The sequence below is a fragment of the Pristiophorus japonicus genome, chromosome 3, assembly GCF_044704955.1.
Source record: "Pristiophorus japonicus isolate sPriJap1 chromosome 3, sPriJap1.hap1, whole genome shotgun sequence".
Classification (NCBI taxonomy): domain Eukaryota; kingdom Metazoa; phylum Chordata; class Chondrichthyes; family Pristiophoridae; genus Pristiophorus; species Pristiophorus japonicus.
The window spans coordinates 274421505-274446159 of NC_091979.1; the positions used below are offsets into that span (position 1 = coordinate 274421505).

Genomic DNA, 24655 nt, shown 5'->3' on the forward strand with positions numbered 1-24655 from the left:
GGGGGGGGGGGGGGGGGGGAGGAAGCCGTTCGTTCCCGCGGGGGGGGGGGAGGAGGAAGCCGTTCGTTCCCGCGGGGGGGGGGAGGAGGAAGCCGTTCGTTCCCGCGGGGGGGGGGGGGGGAGGAAGCCGTTCGTTCCCGCGGGGGGGGGGGGAGGAGGAAGCCGTTCGTTCCCGCGGGGGGGGGGGGGGGAGGAGGAAGCCGTTCGTTCCCGCGGGGGGGGGGGGAGGAAGCCGTTCGTTCCCGCGGGGGGGAGGAGGAAGCCGTTCGTTCCCGCGGGGGGGGGGGGAGGAGGAAGCCGTTCGTTCCCGCGGGGGGGGGGGGAGGAAGCCGTTCGTTCCCGCGGGGGGGAGGGGGAGGAAGCCGTTCGTTCCCGCGGGGGGGGGCGGAGGAAGCCGTTCGTTCCCGCGGGGGGGGGGGGGGGGAGCCGTTCGTTCCCGCGGGGGGGGGGGGGGGGAGCCGTTCGTTCCCGCGGGGGGGGGGGGGGAGGAGGGAAACGGCTTCCTGCACCTTCTCACTGCTGCAAGAAGCCTCAGTGCTGATGGCAATGTGCTTTTATTAAAACATTTTCAAAAATTAAACAGCTACAAAGAACTACAGAAATGGCCGAGTGCCAATGTATCCTTCACACTGCGCGTGTGCGAACGCTCCAACGCGCACGCGCAGCGTTGCCGGCAGGAAAAAAACTAATTTAAATGGTACCCGCCCCCTCCCACTTACAAAATCGGCGCGAGTGTAGGCTCCGCCCCCCTGGGCGCCGCACCAAGCAGACATGGAGCTGCAGGGCGCTCCAGAATCGCGCGTTTTTTTTCCGGCGCCGTTTTTGGCGCGAAAAACGGGCGCCCAGCTCGGAGGGGCGCCCGTTTTTTATCGTGTGGAAAATGGGCCCTTAATATCTGAAAACTGACCTGACACAATGAATTGGTAAAGCAGGGAGTGCAGCACTTAATGTGGTCCCATCCTTCAATTTATTTACAGGTCTTCTGCCAGAGTTTAACCAGATTGACCAATCGAATCCCAACTGTGTAGTGATTGGAGATGCTGCAGAAAACTTTTCTTACAAGAACCTGAATGAGGCTTTTCAGATTCTGATAGGCCTGGACAAACCTATCCTGCTATCTCTTGGCCGAGGGTAAGTGGCTTTTATTGTTGGATACGAATGCCTTAAAATCTGCAAACGGTTTTGCTATGTGGATAATTCAGTTTTAAATTGTGTAGGTGGAGGAAGAATCAATGGGCCTCCCCTCACGAGATCTGTGCAGAGAAATTACTAAAGTTTCTTCCAACAAAGTTCTTTAGTTTGGCTTTGGCTGTGTCCTTGTGTAAGGAACAGGACTGTAAAGTTGTAACATCCCATAATAACACTTCAATAGGTACAGCTTATATTTTAATGTAATTATTGTGTTTGGTTGCCTCTTTTGGTATAAGCACGAACCTGCTGTCAGCTAAGATTTTTCTTCTTGGGATATCAATGCAGTCAGTGCTCTAGAAATGTACACCCACAGTGTGTCAGCCATGGCTCAGTGGGTAGCACTCTCACCTCTTGAGTCAGAAGGTTGTGGTTCAAGTCCCACTCCAAACGCTTGAGCACAATAATCTAGGCTGACACTCCAGTACAGTACTGAGGGAATGCTGCAGTGTCGAGGTGCCATCCTTCGGATGTGATGTTAAACCGAGGCCCCATCTGCTCTCTCAGGTGGATGTAAAAGATCCCAGGGCACTATTTCGAATTATCTCTGGTGTCCAGGCCAATATTTATCCCTTAATCAACATCACTAAAACAGATTATCTAATCATTATCACATTGCTGTTTGCGGGAGCTTGCTGTGTGCAAATTGGCTGCCATGTTTCCTACATTACAACAGTGACTACACTTTAGAAAGTACTTAATTGTTTGTAAAGTGCTTTGAGATGCCCTGTGGTCATGAAAGGTGCTATAATCAATGCAAGTCTTTCTTTCGATTTGAAATGTGGCATATTGCAACTTTCTAGTCAATCTCCTGTGATGTTCATATGGGGAGTCAAGACCAAGTGCCATTTTTCGGTTAAGCAGGAGGACAATTGGACCATGTGGGGGGAGGGGAGAGTGGATACCTCAGCGGGAGGATTGGAATAGCCCTGTGAGGTCAGAAAACTACCATAGTAAAGAAGGCAACTAAGTTGAGGAAGGAGGACCGATGAAAGATTTCAAAGGGGGGAATCGTAGGCCTGCATATATGGGGGATCCCAGTTGGCATTAATATTTGGTGCTTTTGTGTTCTTCAATTTAGTATTTGAATGAGTAAAGTGCATTTGGTCAGATTTGCTGCGAGTGGGCTCAGCATTTGCCTTGTGGTTGCATTAACAAAGCGTTAAGTCACGGCGTGGACGGTCGGCACCTGGGCAGGACCGGAACCAATGTCCTAGGGGGGGGGGTGTTTGCTAGTGCTGTTGGGGAGGGGTTAAACTAATATGGCAGGGGGATGGGAATCTATGCAGGGAGACAGAGGGAAGTAGAATGGGGGCAGAAGCAAACGATAGAAAAAAGAAAAGTAAAAGTGGAGGGCAGAGAAACCCAAGGCAAAAATCAAAAAGGGCCACATTACAACAAAATTATAAAGGGGCAAAGTGTGTTAAAAAGATAAGCCTGAAGACTCTGTGCCTCAATGCGAGGAGTATTCGTAATAAGGTGGATGAATTAACTGCAGGCAGCAATTAATGAATATGATATAATTGGCATCACGGAGACATGGCTCCAGGGTGACCAAGGCTAGGAACTCAACATCCAGGGGTATTCAACATTCAGGAAGCATAGACAGAAAGGAAAAGTAGGTGGGGTAGCATTGCTGGTAAAGAGGAAATTAATGCAATAGTAAGGAAGGACATTAGCTTGGATGATGTGGAATCTGTATGGCTGGGGCTGCAGAACACCAAAGGGCAGAAAACACGAGTGGGAGTTGTGTACAGACCACCAAATTGTAGTAGTGAGGTTGGGGACAGCATCAAACAAGAAATTAGGGATGCGTGCAATAAAGGTACAGCAGTTATCATTTAATCTACATATAGATTGGGCTAACCAAACAGGTAGCAATACGGTGGAGGAGGATTTGCTGGAGTGTATTAGGGATGGTTTTCTAGACCACTGTGTCGAGGAACCAACTAGAGGGCTGGCCATCCTAGACTGGGTGATGTGTAATGAGAAGGGACTAATTAGCAATATTGTTGTGCGAGGCCCCTTGGAGAAGAGTGACCATAATATGGTAGAATTCTTTACTAAGATGGAGAGTGACACAGTTAATTCAGAGACTAGGGTCCTGAACTTAAGGAAAGGTAACTTTGATGGTATGAGACGTGAATTGGCTAGAATAGACTGGCGAATGATACTTAAAGGGTTGACGGTGGATAGGCAACGGCAAACATTTAAAGATCACATGGATGAACTTCAACAATTGTACATCCCTGTCTGGAGTAAAAATAAAATGGGAAAGGTGGCTCAACCGTGGCTAACCAGGGAAATTAAGGATAGTGTTAAATCCAAGGAAGAGGCATATAAATTGGCCAGAAAAAGCAGCAAACCTGAGGACTAGGAGAAATTTATAATTCAGCAGAGGAGGATTAAAGGGTTTAATTAGGAGGGGGGAAATAGAGTATATGAGGAAGCTTGCTGGGAACATAAAAACTGACTGCAAAAGCTTCCATAGATATGTGAAAAGAAAAAGATTAGAGTGAAGACAAACGTAGGTCCCTTGCAGTCAGACTCAGGTAAATTTATAATGGGGAACAAAGAAATGGCAGACTAGTTGGACAAATACTTTGGTTCTGTCTTGACAAAGGAAGACACAAATAACCTTCCGGGATAACTAGGGGACCGAGAGTCTAGAGAGAAGGAGGAACTGAAGGAAATCCTTATTAGGCGGGTAATTGTGTTAGGGAAATTGATGGGATTGAAGGCCGATAAATCCCCGAGGTCTGATAGTCTGCATCCCAGAGTACTTAAGGAAGAGGCCCTAGAAATAGTGGATGCATTGGTGATCATTTTCCAACAGTCTATCAACTCTGGATCAGTTCCTATGGACTGGAGGGTAGCTAATGTAACACCACTTTTTAAAAAAAGGAGGGAGAGAGTAAACGGGCAATTATAGACCGGTTAGCCTGACATCAGTAGTGGGGAAAATGTTGGAATCAATTATTAAAGATGAAATAGCAGCGCATTTGGAAAGCAGTGGCAGGATCGGTCCAAGTCAGCATGGATTTATGAAAGGGAAATCATGCTTGACAAATCTTCTAGAATTTTTTGAGGATGTAACTCGTAGAGTAGACAAGGGAGAACCAGTGGATGTGGTGTATTTGGACTTTCAAAAGGCTTTTGACAAGGGCCCACACAAGCGATTGGTGTGCAAAATTAAAGCACATGGTATTGGGGATAATGTACTGATGTGGATAGATAACTGGCTGGCAGACAGGAAGCAGAGAGTCGGGATAAACGGGTCCTTTTCAGAATGGCGGTCAGTGACTAGTCGGGTGCCACAGGCCCCAGCTATTTACAATATGTATCAATGATTTAAATGAAGGAATTGAGTGTAATATCTCCAAGTTTGCAGATATCACTAAGCTGGGGGACGGTGTGAGCTGTGAGGAGGATGCTAAGAGGCTGCAGGGTGATTTGGACAGGTTAGGTGAGTGGATAAATGCATGGCAAATGCAGTATAATGTGGATAAATGTGAGGTTTCCACTTTGGTGGCAAAAACACGAAGGCAGAATATTATCTGAATGGCGGCAGATTAGGAAAAGGTGTGGTGCAACGAGACCTGGGTGTCATGGTACATCAGTCATTGAAAGTTGGCATGCAGGTGCAGCAGGCGGTGAAGAAGGCAAATGGTATGTTGGCCTTCATAGCTAGGGGATTTGAATATAGGAGCAGGGAGGTCTTACTGCAGTTGTACAGGGCCTTAGTGAGGCCTCACCTGGAATATTGTGTTCAGTTTTGGTCTTCTAATCTGAGGAAGGACATTCTTGCTATTGAGGGAGTGCAGCGAAGGTTCACCAGACTGATTCCCGGGATGGCTGGACTGACATATGAGGAGAGACTGGATCGACTGCCTGTATTCGCTGGAGTTTAGAAGGATTAGAGGGAATCTCATAGAAACATATAAAATTCTGACGGGACTAGACAGGTTAGATGCAAGAAGAATGTTCCCAATGTTGGGGAAGTCCAGAACCAGGGGACACAGTCTAAGGATAAGTGGTAAGACATTTAGGACTTAGATGAGGAGAAACTTCTTCACTCAGAGAGTTGTTAACCTGTGTAATTCTCTACCGCAGAGAGTTGTTGATGCCAATTCATTGGATGTATTCAAGAGGGAGTTAGATATGGCCCTTATGGCTAAAGGGATCAAGGGGTATGGAGAGAAAGCAGGAAAGGGGTACTGAGGTGAATGATCAGCCATGATCTTATTGAATGGTGGTGCAGACTCGAAGGACCGAATGGCCTACCCCTGCACCTATTTTCTATGTTTCTATGAATGAATGTGAGCACGACTTAACTGGAGAATTGGCTGAACAGGGTTTGCTTCTGGCCTGGTCCAGAGTTGGAAGCTGTCGGCGAGGGGAGGGGAGCGGAGTGGAGAGATACCAGTTGGCTCAGCTTGGCCAGCAGACTGAAATCATTATTGCCTGAGGAGATTGAACTTCTGCTCAGTGGTTACCTGTTGGGCAGAAAGTAAACAAAATGAATAACTTTTTTCTAACACGTTAAGATTAACATTTGAAAAGGATTAAAAACTTACCATTGTCATGTCTGTCAGAGAAGTTTTAGAACTCAAACTAGTGCAGAGTCACCCAGTGGCCAGAACCTGGATCTGCAAGGACGCTCAAACCAAGTTTTGCACAGCCGTAGGCTTTTTTGTTTGTTTTTCAGTCACAAAACTCTGCCCAAATTTTCACCCCTCCCTTACCTTTACATGGTCAATCACTCACTCCTCGCTTCCTGGATTTTTCCTCCTTTTCTTTCTCCTTTTTCCTGACATCTATTTCTCCTTCTTGGGCAGTCCCTCGGAGTCGAGGAGGACTTGCTTCCACACTAATGAGTTCTCAGGTGACTGATGAGTCCAATGCGGGACCTACAGTCTCTGTCGCAGGTGGGGCAGACGGTGGTTGAAGGGACGGGTGGGTGGGGTGCTTGGGTTGTCGTGCGTTCCTTCCGCTGTTTGCACTTGGCTTCCGCTTGCTCCCGGCGAAGAGAGTCGAGGTGTTCGTCACCTTGCCGAATGCTTTTCCTCCAGTCTTGGGCCAGGGATTCCCAGGTGTCGGTGGGGATGTTGCACTTCTTCAAGGAGGCTTTGAGGGTGTCCTTGAAGCGTTTCCTCTGCCCACCTGTGATTCGCTTGCTGGAGCTCTGAGTAGTGCTAGGTTTTGGGAGTCTAGTATCGGGCATGCGGACAATGTGGTCCATCCATCGGAGCTGATCGAGTGTGGTCAATGCTTCGATGCTGGGGATGTTGGCCTGAGCGAGAACACTGATGTTGGTGCATCTGTCCTCCCAATGGATTTACAGGATCTTGCGGAGGCAATGTTGGTGGTACTTCTCCAGTGCTTTGAGGTTCCTGCTGTACATAGTCCATGTCTCCTGAAGCATATAGGATGCGGGTCTCACTACTGCTCTGTAGACCATGAGCTTGGTGCCAGATTTGAGATCCTTGTCTTCAAACACTCTCTTCCTCCGGCGACGAAAGACTGCACTGGCACACTGAAGGCAGTGTTGGACTTCGTCATCGATATCTGCCCTTGTTGATAGTAGGCTCCCGAGGTATGGAAAATGGTCCACATTGTCCAAGGCCGTGTCGTGGATTTTGATAACCGGGGGGGCAGTGCTGGGTGGCGGGGGCAGGTTGGTAGAGAACCTTTGTCTTACGGATGTTTAGTGTAAGGCCCATGCTCTCATATGCTTCGGTGAAGGTGTTAATGATGGCTTGGAGTTCAACCTCCGAGTGTGCGCAGACGCAAGCATCGTCTGCATACTGTAATTCAATGACACAGGATGAGACGACCTTGGATCTGAACTGGAGGTGACGGAGGGTGAAAAATTTCCCGTTTATTCTGTAGATTAGCTCCACTCCAGCAGGTAGCTTATTGAGGGTGAGATGGAGCATTGCAGCAAGGAAGATCGAGAAGAGCGTTGGTGTGATGACACAGCCTTGCTTGACCCCGGTCCGTATGTGTATTGGGTCTGTGGTGGATCCGTTGGTCAGGATCATGGCTTGCATGTCATCGTGGAGCAGGCGGACGATGGTGACTAACATTTGAGGGCAGCCGAATTTGAGGAGGACACTCCATAATCCCTCATGGTTGACAGTGTCGAAAGCCTTTGTGAGGTCAAAGAAGGTCACGTACAGAGATTGATGCTGCTCCCTGCATTTCTCTTGAATTTGACACGCAGTGAAGATCATGTCCATTGTGCGCCTTAGTGGACGGAATCCGCATTGCGACTCTGGGAGAAGTTCTTCAGCCACAGGGATAAGGTGATTGAGGAGGATTCCGTTATAAATCTATTATAAATGCAGCAACTCCCATCCCATTTTTTTGTAACAAGGCCATTCCCTCCTTCTAAGGATCGTCAGGGAGCACTTCTCCAAAAACACCTTCACCAAGGAGCAATGTGTCAGGCTCCTTCACTTCACCAAAGAGGCTGTCACTGAGCTATGCCACGGGCTGCACCCACCACTGGAGCCTCAAACAATGGCATGGCCAGCACTGCCTATGGCTGTCGAGGTCCTTGTGGTCCTTACGTTTATGCAATGGACACCTCCCAGGCTGATATCTCCCAGTCTGCTGTTCATCGCTGTATCGGAGAAATCACCGAGGCTGTTTGCACCAGGAGGAATAGCAACATCACTTTCCCAATGGATAGAGCAAAGCAGTACAAGTGCATCGGGCTTTTCCCGCATTGCAGACTTCCCCAGGGTGCAACAGGTCATGGATTGACCCTGCAGTGCCCTGCATGCTCCCCATCACTATCCAGGCATCATTCTCAATAGAAATAGATTCTACTCCCTCAATGGTCCAGCTTGTTTGGGACCAAAGGCAGCGCATCATGCAGGTCTGTGCCGTGCCCGGTTTCCTGGCAGCAGTCGTGAAAAAGAAAGAAAGACTTGCATTTCTATAGTGCATTTTACAACCACTGGACGTCTCAAAGCGCTTTACAGCCAATGAAATACTTTTGGAGTGTAGTCACTGTTGTAATGTGGGATTCGAATCATTCATCCTGCACCAGTGCTTTTTGCTGCCTTTATTTCAACCAGGTGGTTGAGTCAGCAGCTGGCTACTGGGTGACATAAGATATCCTCCTCCAGACATGGCTCATGGGAGCAGCCACAGAGATGGCCTACAACAAGAGCCATGATGCCACCAGAAATGTGATCAAGCAGACTGTCAGCGTGCACAAGCAACACTTTCACTTCCTGCGCTGAAAGTAGCTAGTAGAAAGTTCGGGAGGAGTACTCCCAAGACTGTGTTTCCAGATTTAGAAATATAGGGCCCAAGTTTCGGATATCTGGCAGAACGGCGCACCTCCTAGAGGCCCGCCTATTTTTTAGAACACAACAAGTGTCTAAAACTTACCTCGCGATTCTCCGATATCTGTAGGCCCGTTTCCAGCTCGGCGCGGCACAGCAGGAGCTGCTGGGGGTGGAGCAAACGGCGTTCTGAGAAAGCACTGCCGGCAGCATTGCGCATGCGCGTTGGAGCATGCGCACATGCGCAATGGCACACACATATTTTCAGGCCGCCCCTATCCCCTGGCCGAACGGGTGAAAGATCGCAGCTCGGTTTGCTGCGGCCGGGCTCAGTGGATGTCGCCCTCCCTCCTGGTGATTTTCAGGCTGCCCCTATCCCCTGGCCAAACAGCCGAAAGATCGCAGCTTGGTGCCTGTTTCGATGGAGAGGTAGGAAAATTAAATTTTTTATTTATTGATTTATTTATCATTTATTTATTGATGATGGCTCTTTATTGGTAAAAGTGAAGTGTTTAATGCTTTGGAAAATCTCCTAACTTCCCTCTAACTTCCCTTCACCACCGCGCCCCTCCCCCCCCCCCCCCATCTCTGGCTACTTGCGCCTAATTCTAAAGTGTACGCAAGGTTTTTCTGAGCGTACAAAAGTGGACACTTACTCCGTTCTAAGTTAGTTTGGAGTAACTTTTCGCTGCCTAAACTTGCAAAACAGGCATAAGTGGCTGGTAACGCCCCCCTTTGGAAAAAAAAAACTGGACTATAACAAAACTAAACTAACTCAATAGAACTGGAGCAAACTAAATGCCAAGAATTGCGATTTCTAATATACTCCAAACTAAACTAGTTGCTTCAAAAAAAAATAGGAGCAATTCCAGCCGAAACTTGGGCCCATAGGAACAGGAGTTTACCTACCTTTGTTTTAAACCCCTCAATACCCTTACCTAACAAAAAGCTTTAATCTCAATCTTGAAAATTTCAAAATGGGCACAATATCAACAGCCTTTTGGGGGAGCGAATTCCAGATTTCCACTGCCCTTTGGATGAAATGTGTTTTCTGATTTCACTCCTAAATGACCGAGCTCTAATTTGAAGGTTCTGCTCCCTTGTTCTGGATCCCCGCACCAGAGGCAATAGTTTCTCTGTATCTACCTTATCAAATCCCTTAATCTTTTTAAAACCTCGATTAGATCGCCCCTCAAGCTTCTAAACTCAAGGGAATACCAGTCAAATGTATGCAACCGATCATCATTTAACCCTTTAAGCCCTGGTATTTGTTGGTCATGTGCTGCATTCTGCATAACTTTTTGATAATGGGTCCAGCCCTTACCACCACCTGGCCAGCAAGAAGTGGAGGAGGAGAACGAGCAGGAACCATATTGAACCATGCCCTGAGCTGCCAGAGCTCTGAGAGCAATACATAGAAGAGCACTTCACATAAACCACCCCTCCCATTCACAACACACCAACCAGAGCTTCACAATATCTGCCTGGCCCCAGTTGTGCAAGTCGGCATGTGTCTCTTTGGGAATATGAACTCTGCAGAAACTTATATTCATTGCACCTGCAATTATTTCAGGTCTTCGAGATCCTTGGTTATAGTTGCTCATCAGTACCAAGTAATTAGTCTGAGGAAATCTAAGCTATTTGATCTGTGAGTCAGATGACCATGGGAAAACACACCAGAGTGATCTAATAATCAGAGGGGCGGGGGCTCTACTCATCTGTTGCGGTAAAAATAATAGGGAGGAAAATTGTGGTTGGAGGCTTTCTTCAGGCGGATGCCTCCGACTGGAATTTTTTTAACGAAAATACCTAGTGGTCCCGGAGGAACGTAGGATTGTGGTCGGAGGCCTAGTTTCGCAGTCCAGCATACGGGAACATGTTTGTATCCTAGGATCACGTGGGCCTGGACCACCAATGAACATCTAGTATTCTCATTGATAAAAATGGGAGCTACGTTTGTATGAGCGCTCATTACTACAGTGCAGCGTCGACAATCTGGAAACCTCGGGACCGAGGTCGTTCCGGAGTCCGGGCTTTACCGGACTTTCGATCGTCTTTCTGGCGTCACGAATCTGGAAACACCCAAGCCCAGATTTGGGTATTCCCGCATTTTGGAACGTCAGAAACTGGAAGCGGGGGGCGGGGGTTCCTGCCGAGGAGGTGTTCAGGCCGGCCGGCCCCGTGGAAGAGGAGGTGTTCGGGTGGGCCGGTGAAGAGGCCCCGAGGTAAGGGCAGCGGTGGCGTGGAGCGAGATGAGCGGTAAGGGCGGCCGGTGAGGTGAAACCTGAGGTCGGCAGCGTCAACGGGTCCGGATTCCAGAACATTTTATGGATTACGGACGACCCTGCCACCGATCGATCCGGATTCTGGAACATTCCGGAACTCCGGATACTCAACGTTGCAACTGTATCAATGAGAACAGCCCCAAAAGCAAGAAACACAACACAATAAATAGAAAAACACTTCACATAAAATTAATTGAAATTGAATGTAATTAAATGTTTTAGAAAAATATATATTTTTTGAATTTTATTTTTTACGTGTTTTAATTGGGTTAAAATAAACTTACATTAATGGGCAATGTTTTTAATATAAAAATTATTGATTAAATGTAATTCTTTTAATGTTTTAAAACTCTTACACTGGTAAAAGTAGGCAATACGCCTGCGTTTACCAGGAGTAAGAGTCTGAAGGACATTCGCTGGGCAGGAATTGGGCAAATAACCAAATCTCTGCTGCGCAGATGTCCTTGCTGCCGGAATGCGTGCAATCTGACAAGAAATTTTGACAGATTGCAAAAGTTGGTTGTCGGCGCACAAACCGGCATTTGGGAGGCCTCTTCGGTGCATGCGCACATCGTACCCACCCAGAGAGCTCGCAATTTCGGCCCAATAATTTTTCTTTGTTCTGGGATGAAAGCCCTTGTGTAGAACAGTGTCTGTGTCTCTGGCATTCTACATTCTGCAGTTCCCTTGTATCAATCATCTGTTCCCACACCACATTGGTGAGATGAAACTCTGCAGGGCAGAGATAGATCCATGTTCTGATCTTCATAACCTCTTCAAAGTAAAATCTAAAAGTGACTAAAATTTTGAACATGTATTATTTTGATTTCAAAACTGCTTCATTTAAACAAAACATTGTGTTGTGAATGATCCACGTTTTTTAAAACTCTATAATTCAAGGTCATGCAAGTAAATTCAGTCATTAGTTTTAGTTTGAATTAATTGGGATGGACTGAGATGCGTGGTCTGTTATGAGGTCATTGTTAATGCTGCGGTGCAGTAAACCCTTGCATGTTCTGCCTATGGTGGTGAATTTCTGATTGGGAAAATTGTGAAGGAACCTATGGAAACTGCCTGAGATTGTGAACACACACACAAGTTGGGAGAAAGCTCTAGTTTTGGTGAGGGGAAGTACCACCATTGTTCAAACATTGCTCTTCCCAAGAAGAAGGCAGTATGAAAGTGGGAAGATCACAGAGACCAATAAGTAGAAGAGGGAAAGAACAATCATTTTGTTGCATCCCAAATTAAACTACAAATCCTGTCAATATATCATATTAGAAAATGGCAAAACGAATATAACTTTCTTACATTGCAACAGTGACTACACTCCAAAAATTGGCTGTAAAGTGCTTTGAGGCGTCCAGTGGTCGTGAAAGGCGCTATATAAATGCAAGTCTTTCTGTGTGGTGCACAAGGACTTCAGTGATGCATTCAAATACATAAAATGATGTGCAGAAAGGGTCGGAGCATTAATGCACCAATACTCAGTTCCGTAGGGCAAGGATGGATGTAGTTTGCTCGGTTATTGATCTGTGGCTTACAAGCAGGATGGCACTGAGTGAAGGATGTAATGGGAAGGGAAGTGTCATACCTGTGTGCACCCTGGCGCCTCCTAGTGGCCAGTTAGAGAGCATCAGCAGCAACCTGCAAACAAGATCTGTGCCGACCCAGTCAGCTGCAAGTTGTCAAGCCAGGAGGAAGAGGAAATAAAAAGGGCGAAAAATTACAAGCAGGGGTGGGCAGTTGCCCACAAAAATAAGTTTTCATAAAAAAATGCGCAATTCAAAATTCCATTATCATAGGCACAAACATAATCATTTTCTTTAAAACCAGTCAGTAGAGAAATAATGTTTGCGCACACATGGATACGGCATTCATCTAGATTGATAAAAAATACAATGTGACTCCAGAATGAAGACAAAATTGGCAAGGCAGATCTATACTTGAGTCAGAAAATGAGAAGTTAAAAAGTTATGCCAGCATGACAGTATTACTCAAGGAGACTGCTGTAAATGTATTGATTTACATTCAGCATCTATTTTAGATGGGATATGGAATTGGCAGTGTAATTTCCCCGGTCATGCCAGTGTCAGAAAATTAAGCTGCTTACGCTAGCCTATGGAAGGTTAATGGCTGCTCAAGCAGAGGTCAAGTGGTCATTTGAGAGAGAGGCTTTGGTGTATAATTGAAAATGGCAGAAAGATAAACCATAAAACCATGTCCGACCATGTTGCGCATTTCTCATCTGCTGTCGGAGATCTTAATGCAGTCCATCTGGCATGGAGCAGAAATAGTTCTGAAAAAATGATTTGCTCAATAATTCTGTCACTCAGCTGACATTATCTGCTTGAGTGAAGGTGAATTACATTTAAGTGAGAGGACAATATGAATTATTTTTTTAGAAGTTTATTTTCGCTTGCAATAGATCATTTAATATTTTATCCCCTCTTCATTAATCTACAGATTTTCCTAACGTTTTTATCTCTATTGCAGGATTATTTTGAAAGACTTTGCAGAACAATGTGTTTATGCTCTTCATATTGGCAATGAAATGTTTAATCACTTCCAGTTTTTTTTAATGTGCACGTACTAACATACAGGAGGAGGCCATTTGGCCCATTGTGTCTCAGCTGGAACTAAAACCATCAAAGAATTCTTTTCTGCTGTCAAAAAAAAATCCCCTGATTAATGAGGACCGTAAGATTGAAGTGTGTTGGTCCCTCAGACCCTCACTATAATGCTTGCTATCTGATTATATCCATTGTGTCTGCAACTTATTATTCAGTTTCTTCACTAATGGGGAAATTACGCAAGTTGTCCCCTCTAACACGCCGGATGCTATAGCCACACTTTCTGTATGCCTCAAAAGACTGTCTTGCAAAGGGGCCTTCTATGTATATTTGAATATACTTATCTCTACATTTCTTCTTGTTTCCATACTCCAGGCGATATTATAAGGAAACAGATGGGATGAAACTTGATGTTGGTGTTTACATGAAGGCCTTAGAGGTACTAGGAATTATTATACTAAATCTTCCTTTCTATTCTGAGAATATTACTGCATTGGCTAATATATTATTACATCTCAAATATTACATTTTTTGATTAGTGTTCTAATATTTATAGATTAAAATGTAACAAGTTAGCCAAGTGGAAGCAGACATATATGTAACATTTTGAAAACTGTACAACTCCAAAATTAGAAAATGTACCTACAAAAGATGAAGAATGGACAGTACCTGCAAATGACCAGAAAAAGATCTACTCAAATCTTCTAAAACGTTCAGTATTTAGGCTGGAGGGGTGGTTGGAGGCAGGAGGTCATGTGATGAAACCTGCAGGAATACCTCCAAACGGAGTTGGTGACCCATAGCTTACTCTGAGATCTTGATTCTTTGTGTTATGTGAGCACGATCGCAAAAAAAATACCAGTTTCTGATTGGCCAATAGCTATTAGTTTCTGGTAATGCTATTGCAAAACTTTAAAAGCTCTTTTTAAAATTTGAGGCTTATTTCTGTAGTTGAAGTAAGAATGCTCTTAATGTATGTGTTAATTACGTGTTCAATGTGTTTGTATAGTTTGTGAAATGTACATTTTTTTCTTGTTGGGCTTCTTACAAATTGTCTGTCTCCAGTGTGTTGAAACTTTCGAGGTATAATTTCAAAGATGCCCTCCAGTGCCTTTGTTCATGTGTGAGGTTTGCCAAGCTATTTAACTGTAGGGTGCATTACAATTTAGCCCAATTGTGTCCACAGCTGACATCTAGAGATGTGCATAGCGGTCAGAAGTAGGAGCCCTGGGTTTTTCTCTTTTTTTCTCTTTCCCGCCCACCCCGTTTCCTGCCCCCCCCCCCGCAACCCAACACAGTAGCACTCCAGCCACCATCCTGTCTGAGGTCAGCTCACTCGACACAGACTGAGAATGGAATCTAGCACTTTTCTAATCTGTGTAGCTCAGCTACTCCTAGATAAACTCCCAATGGGAGAGTCTTAATTGGAGCACTGTTTAATTTATGTAAAAGGAGATGTGTTGTGTTAGGACAGTCTATGTTTGTGTATGCGTGCATGTATCTCAATTATAGTCAAAATTTATACAAGTATGGAAAAGACAAGTGTTGAAAAATCAGAGGTATGGGGATGACGATAGTTTTGAGACATCAAGGTATGAGGGGAATCTATCACTTCTTAAGTGTTAGTGTACTGATGGGAATTTAAAAGGTGTACTGTTCCTTGGAACACACTATTGGGAATTGCAGCTGAGGCTTCATTTAAATTCTTGGGTGAATGTACCGAAAAATAAAAGTAGGGTGAACTTTAGCAGTCAAAGTTAACTGAGTAAAATTGGGAGCTGAAAGATACCACTCCCGGGAAACAGTCACATCCAGAGGAGCAGCTGCACTTCTTACCAGATGGCAGCAGTTCTGCTTGTTGATTAGACGTCTTTCTTAGAAGGAATCAAGACGAGTGATATATAATACATCCATCTGTGAATGGAATGGCATGTACTTGAGACCCAACTGGTGTCTGGAATATAAATGTTGGAAATTCAAGGCAACTAACTGTAACTCTGCAACTTGAACTGCAAGCTTTCGACGGCTGATCCAGATGTGCTTCCAACTGGTAGGCATCTCACTTCAAGTTTTTGAAGTGCTGAACAAGTGACACTTTGTGGCATCCGGCTCATCCAAAGCTAGTATTTAGTTAGTAGATCATGATTATAGGAAATAAAACAGACCAAAAGTTCTCTGCCCATAAATCTGATGGCGTTTTAAACAGTATTGTCCATTCAGTGCACCAGATTAATGGAGTTGATTAGAAGTATGTCAGGACTGGAAGCTGCAGCTACATATGCCATGTTGAAATTTGCTTGCCAGGAAGCCAGTGAGACAGCTGAAGCACAAGCAGAGCTTGGGAGGAGAGGGAAGAGACAAAGTACAGCACTGTCTTAACAGAATTGAGCTGTCATGACACAAATGGGACAGTATCCATACACTTCTTACAAAAAGTAGATACATGCAACTCTGGGGTGGCCATCGTGGAAGGGAGCACCCAAGTGTGTGGGGGAGGGATGGGAGCTTCGCATCAGCAAGAGAACTGGAGAGGTGAGAGTAGGGAGTCCGACTTGCTTGGATAAATTTCTATGAAGGTGGCACGAAGGAGCAGCAGAATTTTACATTTTCGGGTTTCTCACTTGTGATTTTTGCACTTCTCATACTTGAAAATAAACTACTTCGTCTAATTCAAGAACATAGCATTGTGGTGTGGCGTGTGTGTGTGCAGCTAGGTTTTAATAAGATTGGAGAAACCATCTCTTTCACAAGATCATCATATGTACTCATTCCTTCAGAAGCACATTGCCTGACTTGCTGCTCAGACACATCTCAGCCAAGAGTTTGATAATTAGTAATAACATCACTCCCAGAAGTAGACTCCCTCTGCTGGGTGCATATTGAATTACATAATATAGTCTTAAGCACGACACTGATGTGAATGGTCTTGCCAGAAACAACATTAAGTACTTTGTATTTTAATTGGCATTTGAGTTATTGAACAACGTATAAACTAGACGATTATAAGAAAAGACGCACTTGCAAATGGATTGAATATCAGGATAAAAAGGATAAAAACAGGGAGACTCCATTTTTGTACTCCCATTTGCTTCTGTGATGCATGAGACATAAAATGACCTGCGTTTGCTATATATGATAACTGTAGTTAGAGGCATCATTATTCTGATAAAATGATTTATCGGCATTGAGATTTTTGATCAAGTTTCTGAACAAAAAAATGCACAGTGACTTGATTTGTGATAAAATGTTGTTGCTTTGCCCAAAAATGAGAAACTCATCATGAAAAGTGCATCAAAATAGCATGCAGCACAAATATTTATTCATTTAATCATCACACCACCCACTCATTGCCTGTTGCACATTTGACAAATGAAGTGTTTAAATAATCCACAACTTTATTCCCTCTCTTTCTTTACCAAATATCCCACATTGAATTTAATGTAAATCTGTATTCTCTTTCAAGAAGTACATGTGGATTTTATTTTTTCATTCCTCCTTTCAGTATGCCTGTGATATTGAAGCTGAAATTGTAGGCAAGCCGGCAAAAATGTTTTTCTTGTCCGCTTTATCCGACATGGGCTTGGAGCCAGATCAGGTAAGGGTTGGTCTTTAATACTAGACACTTGTCAGTCACCTGTTTAATAAAAAAACTTGTTTGGACTGATTCTGGTAGGTTGGGTTCATTTTGACATGTCGAATGGTTACTGATTTTTCTTCCGTGAATAGTTAATAAACTTCAATTTTACTGAATTGTAGACACAACTGGATTGTTCTTGTGTTTGGAGCAACAATATGGCTATGTTTTTAGTATTTATAAACAATATTAAGTATATAACTTGGGAGGATACAAAAAACTAGCCAGTGCAATTCTAATGCCTTCAAATCCATTTAAATGAGATTTTTAACAGTATAAGTTAGGAATATCAAAACCATAGATCCTGACATAAACATCAGTTCTGCTTTAATTGCATCGAGAACAGAAACCTAGAGAATGTTACAAAATTGTGTATCCGATGTAAGTTTAGATTTGTGTGTGACCAGGTAACCCTGAGGCAATACTCAGTGACTTATAAATTGAAATTTGTAACTTCCAGTTTATCTTGTTCTGCATAATAGTTTTTTTTTTCCTCTTTACAAATATAGTGGTTAAACGAGTATTGGGTCATGTTTTCAGTTTATTAATAGGGTTCTATAGATGAATGCCTCAACTAGAGAGCCATAATGAATGAAAAGTACAAATACAAAAGTTATCTTTGTTTTTCCTTCCCCTGTTAATGGAAAATTGAAGTTATTAATATTTCTTCAGTTCCCAACTATTATTCAGTGGCAGACTGTTGAAGTAGCTAAATGCAAAATAGTAACTTGGAAAGGTATTTTCAACTGTGTTTCGCTGGTATCGGTGCTGTTTCAAAGCACAGTATTCAGCCAGTCACAATGCTGTTTCAACAGCTTAAATTACAATGTTGATGTGCTCAATGTCATGAGTCATAACATTTGATTTATTTAGGGTTTTTTAAAAATCTGTTCTGCTATGACTTCAGGTGGAAGGCAGGTTGAATCAGTCTTTGGATCTCTCATCAGATTATGATTATATGACAGTAAAAATGTTTGTACAAAGGTGATGTGAACAGTCTTATATCTTTGAGGATGTTTCCAGTAGAGTGGACAAGGGAGAACCAGTTGATGTGGTATATTTGGACTTTCAGAAGGCGTTCAACAAGGTCCCACACAAGAGATTGATGTGCAAAGTTAGAGCACATGGGATTGGGGGTAGTGCACTGACATGGATTGAGAACTGGTTGTCAGACAGGAAGCAAAGAGTAGGAGTAAATGGGTTATTTTCAGAATGGCAGGCAGTGACTAGTGGGGTACCGCAAGGTTCTGTGCTGGGGCCCCAGCTGTTTACACTGTACATTAATGATTTAGATGAGGGGATTAAATGTAGTATCTCCAAATTTGCGGATGACACTAAGTTGGGTGGCAGTGTGAGCTGCGAGGAGGATGCTGTGAGGCTGCAGAGCGACTTGGATAGGTTAGGTGAGTGGGCAAATGCATGGCAGATGAAGTATAATGTGGATAAATGTGAGGTTATCCACTTTGGTGATAAAAACAGAGAGACAGACTATTATCTGAATGGTGACAGATTAGGAAAAGGGGAGGTGCAAAGAGACCTGGGTGTCATGGTACATCAGTCATTGAAGGTTGGCATGCAGGTGCAGCAGGCGGTTAAGAAAGCAAATGGCATGTTGGCCTTCATAGCAAGGGGATTTGAGTACAGGGGCAGGGAGGTGTTGCTACAGTTGTACAGGGCATTGGTGAGGCCACACCTGGAGTATTGTGTACAGTTTTGGTCTCCTAACCTGAGGAAGGACATTCTTGCTATTGAGGGAGTGCAGCGAAGGTTCACCAGACTGATTCCCGGGATGGCAGGACTGACCTATCAAGAAAGACTGGATCAACTGGGCTTGTATTCACTGGAGTTCAGAAGAATGAGAGGGGACCTCATAGAAACATTTACAATTCTGATGGGGTTAGACAGGTTAGATGCAGGAAGAATGTTCCCAATGTTGGGGAAGTCCAGAACCAGAGGTCACAGTCTAAGGATAAGGGGTAAGCCATTTAGGACCGAGATGCGGAGGAACTTCTTCACCCAGAGAGTGGTGAACCTGTGGAATTCTCTACCACAGAAAGTTGTTGAGGCCAATTCACTAAATATATTCAAAAAGGAGTTAGATGAGGTCCTTACTACTAGGGGGATCAAGGGGTATGGCGAGAAAGCAGGAATGGGGTACTGAAGTTGAATGTTCAGCCATGAACTCATTGAATGGCGGTGCAGGCTAGAAGGGCCGAATGGCCTATTCATGCACCTATTTTCTATGTTTCTATGTTTCTATGTCTTGCCTTCCCTGGAAAAATGTGCTGTAGCCACTGGTCTGGGTAAGTGACAAAATCCATCCAAACCGTTCTGGGTCAGACTGCATTTTCTACCTAGCTTAAAATAAATACAAAGTTGGAACTGCTAGTGGTGAGGCAGGCAATCAATATTACTAATATAAAAACAGAAATGCTGGAAATCTCAGCGGGTCAAGCAGCATCTGTGGAGAGAAACAGAGCTAAATTTTCAGGTCGATGACCCTTTGGTGAAGGGTCACAGACCTGAAACGATAACTCAGTTTCTCTCAACAGATGCTACCTGACCTGCTGAGATTTCCAACACTTTCTGTTTTTATTTCAGATTCCAGCATCTGCAATAGTTTGCTTTTAAATCAATATTACTTTCTTTTTTTCCCTGTGTAAATGGGAGAAGAAACGATGAGAGCAATTTTTTATTGTAAAACGAGAGTGCCAAAGGCAACCTGTGCTGCAGCCCTCCAACTGAATCTAATTGTCTCTCGTTACCTGCTTATCTTCATTTCCCACCTATCTACATATGATAATACCTGGTGCCGGTCCTAGATTCTCATCTAAATTTCCACATGAAGTAAAACTTAGAAATTAGTGTTTTCAACATACCATCTGGAGATTAATCTGAAGCATTTGATGTGTTACATTTGATATACATCACAGAAACAAGCCATTCAGCTCAACTGGTCTATGCCTGTGTTTGTGCTTCACACAACCTTTCCCACCCTTCTTCATAAGAACATAAGAAATAGGAGCAGGAGTAGACCATGCAGCCCCTTGAGCCTGCTCCGCCATTCAATAAGATCATGGCTGATCTTCTACCTCAGCTCCACTTTTCTGCCCTATCCTCATATTGCTTGATTGCCTAACCTTATCAGCATATCCCTGACAACAGAGGCAGCTCGAGTCTGGAGTGAGTTTTAAACATAAGCATCTCCTTGACAACGGAGGCAACTCAAGCCTGGAGCAGCTGGAGGGAGTTTTAAACATAAGCATCTTCCTGACAACAAAGGCAGCTTGAGCCTGGAAAAGCTAGAGGGAGTTTTTAACATAAGCGTCTCCCTGACAGCAGAGGCAGCTCGAGCCTGGAGCTATTACAGTTCCTATCAAGGGGACAAAATGAGAAATAAAAGGAAATGACATTATGACATCACAAGGATGGAGGACAGTGATTGGTTCTTCCATATTAATTGAATCACTGAACAAGGAATGAATCTTAAAGAAAGCTAATAACTTATTTAATTTGCTTCAATTGCTAATTTTCTAATTTTAACAATTTATAATTATGGTATATATTATTTTTCTTTAATTATAATTAATCTTTATTATACTGATTTTACTATTGTATTCTCCTTATTGTATTATTTACAATGTAATTTGAATTTCTTTTTTTAGTTTTTTCGCCTGTGTCTATCTGCGTGCGCATTTTGGCTGCTGCTTCGGACCCGAGCCTTTAACCTCTTTTTACATTTCCTTCTCACGCTTTTTCTCTCTTTCCCTCAATGGTCAATATCTAACGTGTTGTAAAATTGTTGTGAAGCGCCTTGGGATGTTTTACTACATTAAAGGCGCTATATAAATAAAAGTTATTATTATTATATCCTTCTATTCTTTCTCCCTCATGTTCTAGCTTCCCCTTAAAAGCATCTCTGCTATTCGCCTCAATTACTTGTGGTGGCAAGTTATACATTCCCACTGCTCTCTGAGTAACGAATTTTCTCCTGGTTTCCTATTGGATTTATTAATGACTATCTTATATTTTTGACCCCTAGTTTTTGCTCTCCCCCACAAGTAGAAACATCTCCTTAAAAGTGCTAAGAGTGCAGCACGGGTTACATGGCAGTGTGAGGGCAGAGGGAACATTAAACCAGCTGGGGAAACTGGAAAGAAAAGGGGAAAAACAGAAGAAATACTTTTTGAACAGATTCATGCTCTGGGCAGATCAATAAGAGATGGCGGGATCTCATACACACAAGAAGCTCTGAAGGGTTTTTAAAATATCTTGTGTACTTGTGTCTAAAATGATTCTTTGCTTGTTTAATTGTTTGCGTGTCTATTGAACTTTTGATAAAATGTGGGATCACATAGAATGACTGCTTTGAAGTTAATGCCTCAGCCTTGTTTAATAGCACTTAAAAAAATGATTTAATGTGATGTCTAGTTAGCATCAGCCTCAATCTTTTTCAGGATTTTGGAGGGTAGCAGCTGAACCTTCAAAAAGCTGATATAAATGTGCTATTGGTCATTCTGCTCACGATATTATGGACTGCGTGTCCAATAGGATGAAATGATTATTCTGTTGGCCACTCCCATGAGCTAATTAGCCAATTAAATGTCCACTTAACATTTTTATGTAATTTTGTTAAATGAACCATTTGCATGGAACACGACATACATCAGAAAAGAGCCAAGGACAGACACGTGGCTAAAGGAATAGTAAGGATGTCTGGACACTTAAAGGAACGTGCGAATGTTATGTACTTTGCTGTTTTTGTGGGGTAAATGCGGATAAATGAGCTTGGTCAACCTTGACTCCAGTTCCCTGTGTTTACAAGTCACTACGTGTAATTAGGAAACACTTGCAAACTCTCTTGAAGTTGGTGTTGGAAATGGAAATATGCTCGTGTTGGAGGAATTGGGGTCAAAGCAGGTATTGGGGGCCAGTAGATGGAGCCTTGCTATCTGATCCATTCTATGCTTGACCTGAGTGCTTAATGCTGACACTGATCGGTACAAATTGCCCCCCGCAGCTGCGGTTCAGGTCGACTCTTTCGCGTAATTGCGCTCTTTGGTTTGTTTTTTGTTTTGATCTGGAAGTCCGTCATAATGGTGGCGGTAACTACACCTGAGGGGCAAAAATGCGGCGGTGACAGCAACTGAGGGGCGGAAGTTGGGGGAGGTGCAGAGTCACCATCGCGATGACGTCATCACGGCTTTCCCCTTCACTTAAAGGAGAGAGCCTCCATGCTTTTAAACCTTCGGGCCACTGGGCCACCAGGGAGGGGTTCAGTCGGGCCAGCAGCCTGGCACCCAAGAGGGGCTGTCAGGCTGCCTATTGGCGGCCCGGCCGAACCCGGGGGCATATTTGTCAGGCCAACATGGTAGTCAGTCGACAAAAAAAATGGCGGCAGCAGCAGTGAGCCCTCCCCTTTAAGGGAAGCTCCACTGCCGCTGCAGAAGGCCACAGCCTCACTGGACCAACAGGGAAAAGCTTGTTTTGGCACCGCCGGGCAGGCCGAAGATTTTCCGAGGGGAATGTCGCCGTTGGGGGGTTAGATCGGCCGTGCGCACAGTGATGACGCGCATACCGCGCGGATCGGCAGCAGCGGAGCGGTAAGGGGGGGGGATCGGGGCACCGGCGGGAAAACTTGGGAGGGCAATTGGGCTATCAGCAGCTATTCCACCAAAAGTCAGCGGCCACTCCACTCCGCAGCGTGGTCGCCGATTTGCGGTGGTAACAGGCCACAGTGGGCAAGTATTCCATTGACGAGCGCACATTGGGCAGAAAACGTAATCTCGCTTCTTCCTCCCCCGCCCCGATAAAAGCCAGAGGGCAGGCAGAGCAACAGGTACGAGGAGTGACCACCGCGCAGTCCTAGTGCAGGAAGAGACTCCCCTCCACAATGGGAGACATCCTCCATTATGTAGTGTGGCTCTACTGCCTTTCTAAGTGGGACACTGTAAGGACAGATCGAGCAGCCCAAAACTGAACATTCACCTGGTTCTGTGGACTGCGAGGAACAGCAACAGCAACAGCTCCGCCATTACACCCAGTTTCTCACTCCAGGAGACCAGCCTTGGTTCACTACAAAGTGCAGGAGGGCATGTCAGGCACAGCATCAGGCATACTTTGCAAAGCTACAACCCAGGGCTACCTGAATTAAAACCAGAAAAAGCTGGAAATGCTCAGCAGGTCGGGCAGCACCTAGTTAATGATTCAGGCCAGTGACCTTCCATCACAACTGGAAAAAGCTAGAGATGTTTTAAGCAAGTACAGAGGCAGGGAAAGCGGGGAGGGGAGGAAAGAAGAAAAGGGAATGTCTATGATAAGGTGGAAGGGAGGAGTGATTAAATGACAAGAGGGATCATAGAATCATAGAATGGAATTCTTCCATGCTGTAACCATTCAGCCTGTCGAGCCTGTGCCAGCCCTCTGCAAGAGCACTTCAGCTGGTCCCACTCCCCTGCCCTTTCCCTGTAGCCCTGCAAATCTTTTTCTCTCATGTACTTATCCAACTCCCTTTTGAAAGCAGTGATAGAGTCTGCCTCCACCACCTTTTCAGGCAGTGCATTCCAGATCCTAATGTCACCTTTGGTTCTTTTGCCAATCACTTTAAATCCTTGACCTCTGGTTCTTGACCCTTCAGTCAATGGGCAGTTTCTCTCCATCTAATCTGTCCACACCTCTCATAATTTTGAACACCTCCACCTTTGAACAGCTTCTGCAGTCTATCCACATAACTGAAGTCCCTTATCCCTGGAATCATTCTTGTAAATCTTTTCTGCACCTTCTCTAAGGCCTTCACATCCTTCCTAAAGTGCAGTGCCAAGAATTGGACATAATACTCCAGTTGAGGATGATGGTACAAGGCAAAAGGGAGTGATAATGGGACAAGAAAAGAAACAAAAGATGGGTCGAGAGGAGGTACAAATGACAACAGCAGAATCACTACCAGTAACTGCTGTCTGAACAAATGGAAGCAGTGGTTATGATTTGAAATTGTTGAACATGTTGTTGAGTCAGAAGGCTGCACAGTGCCTAATCGAAAGATGAGGTGCTGTTCCTCAAGCTTCCTTTGGGCTTCATTAGAACAGTGAACGCTAAATCCAAAAACAGTGGGCTATAGACAGAGCTAATCAGACCCATATCCAATAGATCAGAAAATGATCTCTAGCACCTCCACATCCATTTGGGCATCATCATCCACAACCATGGTGGAGCGCAGTAATGCAAGTACAAGAGACCAGGATGAAGTATTCACATGCATCTTCAGCCAAAATAATAGTGCCCTCAGCCAGCCATTTTCATCAATTACCTCCTTTCCAGTTTGTTGGCAACATAAAAACTGACTGCAAAAGCTTTTATAGATATGTGAAGAGAAAAAGATTAGTGAAAACAAACATAGATCCCTTGCAGTCAGATTCAGGTGAATTTATAATGGGGAACAAAGAAATGGCAGACCGATTAAACAAATACTTTGGTTCTGTCTTCATGAAGGAAGACACGAATTATCTTCCGGAAAGACTAAGGGACCGAGGGTCTAGTGAGAAGGAGGAATTGAAGGATATCCTTATTAAGCGGGAAATTGTGTTGGGGAAATTGATGGGATTGAAGGCCGATAAGTCCCCGGGGCCTGATCGTCTGCATCACAGAGTACTTAAGGAAGTAGCCCGCAAAATAGTG

General features: G+C 44.4%; 1 protein-coding gene across 2 annotated transcripts in view; it reads left to right on the forward strand.

Moving 5' to 3' along the window:
• The window catches only part of lhpp (phospholysine phosphohistidine inorganic pyrophosphate phosphatase), a 180035-nt gene that overhangs the window by 41913 nt on the left and 113467 nt on the right, over window positions 1–24655 (forward strand). For both annotated transcript variants that reach the window (XM_070875013.1, XM_070875015.1), the window contains exons 3-5: window positions 978–1131; window positions 13723–13786; window positions 16850–16942. In XM_070875013.1, coding sequence (XP_070731114.1) covers window positions 978–1131; window positions 13723–13786; window positions 16850–16942 — 311 coding nt within the window. The remainder of the gene's footprint in view (window positions 1–977; window positions 1132–13722; window positions 13787–16849; window positions 16943–24655) is intronic.